Source organism: Procambarus clarkii, chromosome 76 (genome assembly GCF_040958095.1).
Source record: "Procambarus clarkii isolate CNS0578487 chromosome 76, FALCON_Pclarkii_2.0, whole genome shotgun sequence".
Taxonomy (NCBI): Eukaryota; Metazoa; Arthropoda; class Malacostraca; order Decapoda; family Cambaridae; genus Procambarus; species Procambarus clarkii.
The window spans coordinates 4334685-4346765 of record NC_091225.1 but is presented as its reverse complement, the minus strand read 5'-3'; the positions used below and the strand labels follow the sequence as shown (position 1 = coordinate 4346765).

At 38.7% G+C, this 12081-nt stretch overlaps 1 protein-coding gene across 1 annotated transcript in view; it reads left to right on the top strand.

The window, feature by feature from the left end:
* The window catches only part of LOC138357134 (glutamate receptor-like), a 270984-nt gene that overhangs the window by 180792 nt on the left and 78111 nt on the right, over nucleotides 1–12081 (top strand). Inside the window, 1 exon segment of the mRNA XM_069313781.1 lies at nucleotides 7548–7786. Coding sequence (XP_069169882.1) covers nucleotides 7548–7786 — 239 coding nt within the window.

The window sequence follows — 12081 nt, the reverse complement described above, 5'->3', positions numbered from 1 at the left end:
CAGGGTACTGATTTGATGGCATTGCAACCACTATTGCAGGTGTAGACTGCACAGAGGCGTAGAACAGTTAGGAGGTTACTGGAGACGTGTTTCAGAACCCACTGTGTCATTTGTTGTAATTGTGATTATAGATATGTTAGTTCTTGTTTCTTGATTGATTCCTCTGTGGTCACGCATTACGTTCGAGTTAGTTCATCATTAGTTCATTACGTTCGAGTTCATTCATTGAGTTAGCTGTCATTGATAGTGTCACAGGAAGGATTTCAAGTAACGTCATTGACATTTCTTTAGTTTTTGTTGTAGTAGTTAGTATTTTATTGAATAAACTAATTTGTTATGTTTAGCACTCTTTTCGGCACACCCCACACATTATGATTGTTATGCAAGTGTTCTTTCACACTCGACTATTAAAATTGAGACTGATTCGTGAGTTTTTGGACTAAATATATGGCACCACACAACAATAAATTATTGTTGTGAGAGCCCAGGACCTACTCGTAAGATTCGCTTCGGCGAATTGCGATGGTCAGCGACCAAACGGAGAGAATTTCCATTTTGGTGGGGGGTGGGGGGGTCTCGGCGTTTGCTTGCGCCTAATCAATTGTTCATATCTGATCCCAGAGTGAGGAATGAGCTGCTTACTACACTGGTGTGTTAGCTAAGGAAGTCCTTCCTCAGGCGACCTAATTGAATATCATGGCAGGAACAAAGGTTAAAGGATTAAAGACAATTTTTAAATTTTCCGAGCTCAATTCCTCAACCATTTCACTAATTCCCACTTATTATCTTCTCAAACTCTCACAGTTGCATCCACATTATCTCCTGTTGCACACTCCTCTTACTGCCACTGGACAACCCCCCCCCGTCCCCCCTCCCGCTGCTTCCATGTTCACTCTGCGTCTTTCCCATACCGTTAGGCGCTTGGGACAGATTTGCTTGGAACGGCCCTTCTTGGGACGTCTCTTCCACTGTCGTCTTCTCTCGAGCTGTGAGTTCTGCTATTATCTCCAATCACCGCTCCGACACCTTAGACGTCCTCAATCGGATGCCGAAGTGGTTCGCCACTTGTTGAAGCTGGGCCTTAGTGCACTCTTCCAACATGCTCTCGTCCCTAGTCGCAATAAATTTACTTACTTAATCCTCCTCATCTCTATAAGTGAGCAATAGCACAAGCACAACACTAATTACACTGTCTCAGTCTCTGCACTACTGGGTAACACTGTCATTATTCACTGAGTTCACTGGCAACACTGTTCACGACACTGGTAACACTGTATTTGTACCTGGCAACTGTTACGAATCTTACTAGGATTCTAACATTACTCTTGATGCTTATATTACTTTATTGTCTTGTTCTATAATTAGTATAGTATCCAGTTGGATGGTATTAGATTATTGTATGTTATATATGGTAGCATGCTGTAGTGTGCCTGAGTTGCATTATATTGTATGAGGCTTTTGTGCAAGTATTTTCATGTTGGTTTCTCTGTGTGGGGGATGACCATATTTGGATGTGGCCAGTGTGGTAACTTGATGTCAAGCGAGTGGTTATAGTTCAACCTTGATTAATTCTTATTATTGTTTGCCAGTAAATTATATTGAGCAATGTAACAGTATTAAATACTATTAAGATTAATAATGATTTGAATATTAGTACTACAATTTGTTAGTAGAATTTCCACAATAGTTTATGTGGATGTTTAATTGATATTGTGGTAGGACACCTGCCCTGGGAACAGATGCTTGGTCAGAGGACAACCCGTTCTCGCACTTGCTTATAGTTAATATTGGCTTATTTAATAAGTGCATATGTGACATACTAATTGATTGTGAATATTTTAGTTTACCTTGAAAAGCTTCATAGAAAACACCGACCTCACCTAGCCTTCTTAGTATGTTAAGATAAGCATCTTATTGCTTCTTAATTACAATTATTACTTAACCTATACCGTTGATGCTTCTATATTGGAGCGGAGTCTTGAAGTGGGTAGAATATAGTTGTGCATTAATTGGCTGTTGATTGCTGGTGTTGACTTCTTGATGTGTAGTGCCTCGCAGACGTCAAGCCGCCTCCTATCGCTGTATCTATCGATGATTTCTGTGTTTCTGACGTTACGATGCATAAGCATCGCAACGCCCTGTTGCTTATGCATCATAACGATGCATAAGCAACAGGGCTCCATTAAGGAACATATAGTCTCTTCCCACAACCAAACCATCACCAGAGAAATCTTAGCAAACAACACAGAAATCATCGATAGATACAGCGATAGCAGGCAGCTTGACGTCTGGGAGGCACTACACATCAAGAAGTCAACACCAGCAATCAACAGCCAATTAATGCACAACTATATTCTACCCACTTCAAGAATACGCTCCAATATAGAAGCATCAAGAAATATGGGCCAATAAAAATAGGCCTTCTGCAGTTACCTACCTTTAATACCCATTGTTTCGTGTTCTGTCTTGTGTTAAAAGTTTATTTTCACCTCATCCAAAACTATTGTAACATGTCACCTCACCCAAATGATGGTATAAAAAACTCGAAGATGTTTAAGCTCTATTCAGTTAAAGTTGTGTGTGTGTGTGTGTAAACTAAAGTCTTTGAAAATGTAATAAGTTTTACGAAACGCGCTCAAGTGTCGCGTCAGACTAGAAATAAAAATGAATTTTGGAGAATGGATTTTTGAATTACCATCAACAGTGAAAAGAAACGTAAGAAAGATCGAGAAAATTCGTGTTAGAATTATTAATCTTACTTTTTCGGTCATATTAAATAATATATATATATATATATATATATATATATATATATATATATATATATATATATATATTAAATATATATATATATATATATATATATTAAATAATATATATATATATATATATATATATATATATATATATATATGTCGTACCTAATAGCCAGAACGCACTTCTCAGCCTACTATTCAAGGCCCGATTTGCCTAATAAGCCAAGTTTTCATGAATTAATGTTTTTTCGTCTACCTAACCTACCTAACCTAACCTAACCTAGCTTTTTTTGGCTACCTAACCTAACCTTACCTATAAATATAGGTTAGGTTAGGTTAGGTAGGGTTGGTTAGGTTCGGTCATATATCTACGTTAATTTTAACTCCAATAAAAAAAATTGACCTCATACATAGAGAAAAGGGTTGCTTTATCATTTCATAAGAAAAAAATTATAGTAAATATATTAATTCAGGAAAACTTGGCTTATTAGGCAAATCGGGCCTTGAATAGTAGGCTGAGAAGTGAGTTCTGGCTACTAGGTACGACATATATATATATATATATATATATATATATATATATATATATATATATATTATTAAATATGACCGAAAAAGTAAGATTAATAATTCTAACACGAATTTTCTCAATCTTTCGTACATTTCTTTTCACTGTTGGAGGTAAATCAAAAATCAATTCTCCAAAATTCATTTTTATTTCTAGTCTGACGCGACACGAGCGCGTTTCGTAAAACTTATTACATTTTCAAAGACTTTAGTTCACAAATACACAACTGAATAGAACTTACGCATCTCCGATTTTATATCTACATTTGAGTGAGGTGGAAGGGGGTGATGTGGCATTAACACAAGACAGAACAAGATGTGGCATTAATTGGGTATTAATTTCATCAACACAAGACAGAACAAGAAGTGGTATTAATAGGGTATTAATTTCATCAACACAAGACAGAAGACGAAACAATGGATATTGAATAGAAGTGTTTGTAGAAAGCCTATTGGTCCATATTTCTTGATGCTTCTATATTGGAGCGGAGTCTTGAGGTGGGTAGAATATAGTTGTGCAATAATTGGCTGCTGATTGCTGGTGTTGACTTCTTGATGTGTAGTGCGTCGCAAACGTCAAGCCGCCTGCTATCGCTGTATCTATCGATGATTTCTGTGTTGTTTACTATGATTTCTCTGGCGATGGTTTGGTTGTGGGAAGAGATTATATGTTCCTTAATGGAGCCCTGTTGCTTATGCATCGTTAAACGCCTAGAAAGAGATGTTGTTGTCTTGCCTATATACTGGGTTTTTTGGAGCTTACAGTCCCCAAGAGGGCATTTGAAGGCATAGACGACGTTAGTCTCTTTTAAAGCGTTCTGTTTTTTGTCTGGAGAGTTTCTCATGAGTAGGCTGGCCGTTTTTCTGGAACCAACCAGAAAAACGGCCAGCCTACTTATGAGAAACTCTCCAGACACAAAACAGAACGCTTTAAAAGAGACTAACGTCGTCTATGCCTTCAAATGCCCTCTTGGGGACTGTAAGCTCCAAAAAACCCAGTATATAGGCAAGACAACAACATCTCTTTCTAGGCGTTTAACGATGCATAAGCAACAGGGCTCCATTAAGGAACATATAATCTCTTCCCACAACCAAACCATCGCCAGAGAAATCTTAGCAAACAACACAGAAATCATCGATAGATACAGCGATAGCAGGCGGCTTGACGTTTGCGAGGCACTACACATCAAGAAGTCAACACCAGCAATCAACAGCCAATTATTGCACAACTATGTTCTACCCACCTCAAGACTCCGCTCCAATATAGAAGCATCAAGAAATATGGACCAATAGGCTTTCTACAAACACTTCTATTCAATATCCATTGTTTCGTGTTCTGTCTTGTGTTGATGAAATTAATACCCTATTAATACCACTTCTTGTTCTGTCTTGTGTTGATGAAATTAATACCCTATTAATGCCACATCTTGTTCTGTCTTGTGTTAATGCCACATCACCCCTTCCACCTCACTCAAATGTAGATATAAAATCGGAGATGCGTAAGTTCTATTCAGTTGTGTATTTGTGAACTAAAGTCTTTGAAAATGTAATAAGTTTTACGAAACGCGCTCGTGTCGCGTCAGACTAGAAATAAAAATGAATTTTGGAGAATTGATTTTTGATTTACCTCCAACAGTGAAAAGAAATGTACGAAAGATTGAGAAAATTCGTGTTAGAATTATTAATCTTACTTTTTCGGTCATATTTAATAATATATGTCTACAGGAAAGACTGCTACCAAAATATACTAATATATATATATATATATATATATATATATATATATATATATATATATATATATATATATATATATATATATATATATATATATATATATATATGTATGTATGTACTGGGCCTACCTAGTCTACTCATTTAGGGGCAATGGGAGGGAAATAATGATATACCTTAATCACTCCTGTCCGTCGATTCCTGTCCTCCGATGGAAGAAGGTACACCTTTCCCAGGTCACTCCAATTATCCAATCTTGCAGATTGGAAGAACTGCAGGAGTACCTACCTGATTTTGAGGACCCCGATAAATGTTCTTAGTAGTGGGCCTCGAGGAACAGAACAGAGAATCATATGGACACATTGATGTATAAGGGGTGTGGTTGATTGCATATTGGCATGAAAGGCGCTGTGTAAGGTGAGATTGATTTCTTTTCTTGTTGGAGATATATATAGTTTTGCCAGGTATTCAACCCCAAGTGGTTGGAGATATTTTATGTATCAGGTATTTCAGTCCCAAGCAGTGAGGGGGCAGTAGGTTGTGAGCTGAAGATTGAGTAGCAGCCAAATACAGGATGGAAACCTGAGGAACTATATGAGCGTTATCAGTTGGTAGCAGCCTAGGAGGCTGCACTGCAATATTATTCTTATATTTTATTGTATATATTTATATGTAACAAATGTTTGTATGTTAACAGCTGATTTTTGCCCTTGTCCTGGTTAGGCTACCTGGATAGTAAGAGAGAGAGAGAAAGAGAGAGAGAGAGAGAGAGAGAGAGAGAGAGAGAGAGAGAGAGAGAGAGAGAGAGAGAGAGAGAGAGAGAGAGAGAGAGAGAGAGAGAGAGAGAGACCCAGTTGCAAGTTGGTGGGCAGAGTTCAATGAAATCACAAAAGGGATTTAGGAGATCATCCCATGGTAAGGAGAGTGTGGAGGAGTCATGGCGGCTCTAGTGGGTGTGTGCTCATGACATCTAGGCCAGTTTGGAGCCGCCCCTCAGAATAATGGTGATGCTGAACCCCTCTCCGAGAACAAGACAATTACAGGGTGATCTCTCGACTAAATGCAAACATGCCAGTGTCTATTGGTGGTCGACTGACGGCAGCAGAATTTTGTTTGCCATTGTCGGTCATATTTTTATCAAGGAGTGGTTGGAAGTCTCTGTTTGCCGGTAAGCAAGAATCAGTTTGGTTCAATAACCAGTTTCTAAAACCCCCAACCCCTGATAACAGTTAAACTTTGATTAAGTTAGGTTAGGTTGTGTTGGCAATTATCTGTTATTATTTGATTTAGGGACCACCACGGCAGTGGTACTGGATGTGTTTGCAAGTTCCCTTGGAAGGTAAAACTGAAAGACTTGGGGGTAGTATTAATTAACGTCTCCTCTCAGTAGGATAATAAAATAAATACCCATTACAGAGGAGAAACCTACGGATAGTCAGATGTTTAAAGAGCCCAAACAATCTTCAACAGCTCGTCCTCTCGAGTTGTTACGTCACAAACGTCTCGTACTGAATTGACGGAATCAAACCTAACCTAATCTAACTAATAGATCCATACAGGAAGGGTAGTTTATTATAAATCATAGCGGCTCACAAACATCATATATTGTTTGTTGGATATTTTGACATCAAAATGCGATGTTTCCGAGAAGAGAGGTTGCCGTCAGGGTGCCAGGTATAGACACCTGGCACCCTGCTTTATTCCACAGTCAAACCAAGCTGCAGCATTAATGTGATTAACCCACCGAAACTCATACCAGATTGAGCAAAAAATACAAAAAGTCTTCCAGTGATCTCCGACAAAGTAAAAGTCAGCCACCCACTAGGTCACTAAAAAACACCAAGAATCACCCACTCCTAACACCTTTCGACCAAGCAAGTGCCAAACATCATCTTACCGCCCAAATAACAATGTTGTATTATAGTTGACTAAGGCGTTTCTGGAAACAATCAGCGCATAGGTTCGAACCCTCAACATTGGCGCCTGACAGCTGGGTGGACAGCGTTTCTGATTCGTAGTCCTGAGGTTCCGGGTTCGATCCCCGGTGGAGGCGGAGACAAATGGGCAAAATGTTTCTTTCACCGTGATGCGTTTGTTCACCTAGCAGTAAATAGGTACCTGAGAGTTGGACAGCTGCTACATGCTGTTTCCCGGGTGTGTGTGTAAAAAAAAGGAGGCCCTGGTTGAGGACTGGGCCGCGGGGACGCTAAGCCCCGAAATCATCTCAAGATAACCCTTGTTGATTTCGTTATTGATATATCACATTATTGTAGTTTCTGTGTGTATTGCTATCACTACATAAATTCCCATAACAATAAAAATCCTCCATTATCACATAAATCTCCTATCACCAAAAAATCTAAATCTTACAAATGTGCACTTGAAACACACGAAGTGAGTGATACCCCTCTTTCGAAAAATGGAACATAATCAATTGTGGATGACAGGCAGCAGTTATGTTTCTAATCTGATTGCTGCATACTTCAAAAGCTTCGAGGTTCAAGAGCAGCCAGAGCGGTCCTGGGGCGTGGATAGGGGCGGCAAATTCACAGGGATGATGGGTCAACTCCAGGGAGAAGAAATTGATGTGTGCGGACCCCTGGCGCCACACAGTGAACGGATCAAGATCATGGAGTTCCTAAGCGCATATAGGGCAGACGTGATAAAAATTGTGTCTCTGAAGCCCACTTCCTTACCACAACACCTCTCGCCGATAAGACCTTTTTCAGGTAAGCTAACTTAGTTATTCATTATACATGGCTTTTGAGTTTGTATATTTTAAAGTATATTAATATTTGTGTTACGATATTGTCTTAAATAGAATGCCTTGTTTTTTGCTGCAATCGTTATAAACTATTGTTAAGATATAATAATTCTGCAAAAGACATGATTTTGAAGTGTAACAGAAACTGTCAACTAAATACAGAGATTTTTTATTATTGTAGGTTTTTATGCTGTGATGGATGTGATATACTGGGATTAGAAAACTGAATAAATAGTGTTCGATTTAAATATCACCAGCTGCTATTGTACAACTCTCAAGATGTCTTTGTTAGGGTTATAAGGAACTGATACGTAACTGTGATAATACTTCGAGAGGTTTCTCACTGAAATTTTGTATAATGTTGCATTCAATTAAATAAAATGCACCCAAATATGAACAATAAAATTTATCTAGCTTGCTAGAAAGGTTTCATTTTAAGTTTATATTATCGATGAAAAAGGTATCAAACATATATATATATTCATAAGAATAGAGCGACCTACCATGAACACCCAAATCACGGAACTTTTTACTCTACCCACCATGAGAGTAAGGACAAGACAAGAACATATCGATGCCAACACAGAAGATAATGTCCAACATAATAGGCCAATTACACTGGATTAATCTTTGTGTTTAGATAGGAGCTGCCTCGTATGGGCCAATAAGCCTTCTGCAGCCTCTATGTTTCACCTCACATTTATCCCTTATGTATCCCCCCATGTTTTCACCTTTATTATATATATATATATATATATATTTATATATATATATATATATATATATATATATATATATTTATATATATATATATATATATATATATATATATATATATATATATATATATATATATATATATATACATACATATATATATATATATATATATATATATATATATATATATATATATATATATATATATATATATATATATATATATATAACTGAAAACTCACACCCCAGAAGTGACTCGAACCCATACTCCCAGAAGCAACGCAACTGGTATGTACAAGACGCCTTAATCCACTTGACCATCACGACCGGACATAATGAGGTGATAGCCGAGGCTATTTGAACCACCCCACCGCCGGCACTCGGATAGTTATCTTGGGCATAGCATTTTACCAAATCACCTCATTCTTAGGGGCACACGTGAGGAACACAAATGCGAACAAGCCAGAATGGTCCCCTGGACAATATGCAACTGAAAACTCACACCCCAGAAGTGACTCGAACCCATACTCCCAGAAGCAACGCAACTGGTATGTACAAGACGCCTTAATCCACTTGACCATCACGACCGGACATAATGAGGTGATAGCCGAGGCTATTTGAACCACCCCACCGCCGGCACTCGGATAGTTATCTTGGGCATAGCATTTTACCAAATCACCTCATTCTTAGGGGCACACGTGAGGAACACAAATGCGAACAAGCCAGAATGGTCCCCTGGACAATATGCAACTGAAAACTCACACCCCAGAAGTGACTCGAACCCATACTCCCAGAAGCAACGCAACTGGTATGTACAAGACGCCTTAATCCACTTGACCATCACGACCGGACATAATGAGGTGATAGCCGAGGCTATTTGAACCACCCCACCGCCGGCACTCGGATAGTTATCTTGGGCATGGGGTGTGAGTTTTCAGTTGCATATTGTCCAGGGGACCATTCTGGCTTGTTCGCATTTGTGTTCCTCACGTGTGCCCCTAAGAATGAGGTGATTTGGTAAAATGCTATGCCCAAGATAACTATCCGAGTGCCGGCGGTGGGGTGGTTCAAATAGCCTCGGCTATCACCTCATTATGTCCGGTCGTGATGGTCAAGTGGATTAAGGCGTCTTGTACATACCAGTTGCGTTGCTTCTGGGAGTATGGGTTCGAGTCACTTCTGGGGTGTGAGTTTTCAGTTGCATATTGTCCAGGGGACCATTCTGGCTTGTTCGCATTTGTGTTCCTCACGTGTGCCCCTAAGAATGAGGTGATTTGGTAAAATGCTATGCCCAAGATAACTATTTGAGTGCCGGCGGTGGGGTGGTTCAAATAGCCTCGGCTATCACCTCATTATGTCCGGTCGTGATGGTCAAGTGGATTAAGGCGTCTTGTACATACCAGTTGCGTTGCTTCTGGGAGTATGGGTTCGAGTCACTTCTGGGGTGAGTTTTCAGTTGCATATTGTCCAGGGGACCATTCTGGCTTGTTCGCATTTGTGTTCCTCACGTGTGCCCCTAAGAATGAGGTGATTTGGTAAAATGCTATGCCCAAGATAACTATCCGAGTGCCGGCGGTGGGGTGGTTCAAATAGCCTCGGCTATCACCTCATTATGTCCGGTCGTGATGGTCAAGTGGATTAAGGCGTCTTGTACATACCAGTTGCGTTGCTTCTGGGAGTATGGGTTCGAGTCACTTCTGGGGTGTGAGTTTTCAGTTGCATATTGTCCAGGGGACCATTCTGGCTTGTTCGCATTTGTGTTCCTCACGTGTGCCCCTAAGAATGAGGTGATTTGGTAAAATGCTATGCCCAAGATAACTATCCGAGTGCCGGCGGTGGGGTGGTTCAAATAGCCTCGGCTATCACCTCATTATGTCCGGTCGTGATGGTCAAGTGGATTAAGGCGTCTTGTACATACCAGTTGCGTTGCTTCTGGGAGTATGGGTTCGAGTCACTTCTGGGGTGTGAGTTTTCAGTTGCATATTGTCCAGGGGACCATTCTGGCTTGTTCGCATATATATATATATATATATATATTCCAGTATTTACCCTGAACTAATATATACAACAACTCAGAGACTTTCTTAGTAAATCGTCAGTATAACAGAGTTCATTTGTTAATGGGTCACAGATCTCTACCACAACCTCACGAAGGTGTACTTTGTTTATTCAACAGGTTTTCTGCATATTAAAAACAATAGAGATTTAGAGGAATTTGAGAAGTTTTATTTTAGTAGTTTTATTCGCTTAACATTGAGTCTAATAGCAAAAAGGAAAATTATTAACAAAAAATATTTGAACCCCAAACTTCTTCATTGAAAAAAAAAATGAAAAAATAAACCTTCATTGAAAGTCTGCCTTCACATAAATCGCAATACATTAAACGAATTGGCAGTTATCAGGTTCATTCAATTAAAATTACATTTTGTTTGTTAGAAATGACTTTCCTTAGCACCAAAGAAAACAATTATGCATGACAGTAATAACAAGAATGAGTAAACCAAAAACTAATTTCCCCTCCAAACAGAAAATAATGGCTTTACATTAAGAAATAATAAATTGTGATATATTGTTCAGGAAAAAAAACACTAAAATTTAATTTAACTGATGCTTATAAATAAATTTCTAAACATAAGGTGCTGCTGCCTGGCGTGAATAGGAAATTGTTACTCTGGAGTGATCTTTGATGAGGTTTCGCACTTGCTCTATTTGATATTTATTCAGTTTCTACTTTCATTTTGATTTGAAGACGTGCTGAAAACTTTGTCATGCAACGAAATACCGTAGTAAATGTTATAAGCACTCCCATTGCTCGCTTAGCTATATTTGGAATATTACTTTTGAAAATGCTGCACTGTATGCAACGTCTCCAATTTGCATATGGATGATGGCTCCACAAGCAACCTGTCTTTCTACAAAGAACGTCGCTTTTCGCTCGTATGAGTTACATAAAGCCAAACATTTTCGTACTAGAAAATGGAACCGGCTTGTGAAAGTGACGTACTGTCCCATTTTCTGTTTTGGGTCCTCTGGTAGGTTAAGAGAGGACACTTTAAATTGACCGTTCTCTTGACGTTGGCAAACCTTAGGAAGATGGGCTGCCACAAAAGCTATTTATAGCAAAAAATCTTATGAATACAGGTGCACGAGATTGGTGAACAGCTCAGCAAGCAAGGAACCCACGGAGTGTATTCTTTTTTTTCAGACAGTTGTGCATAGAGGTGTGAATCACTGGGTTGTTAAGTATCTCTCCTATACAATTAGCAACCTAAAAAATAATCTTATCAATAATTTTAGTTTTATTGTGATTTAAGTCTATTGGCTTTTGATGCTTCAGAACAAATCAAATGCGTTAAATTTAATTAGTTAAATAATTGTAATTAGGGAAGTGTAGTGTTAACACTCGATTAAAATTTAACAACGAATACTAAGTAAACTTACTCACTAGTACACTACATCCTTGACTGCACTCGAAATTGGTGTGTGCAGTGTTGTCATTGCATCAAAGGGATATGTTACATCCAAATGATCAATCATGCT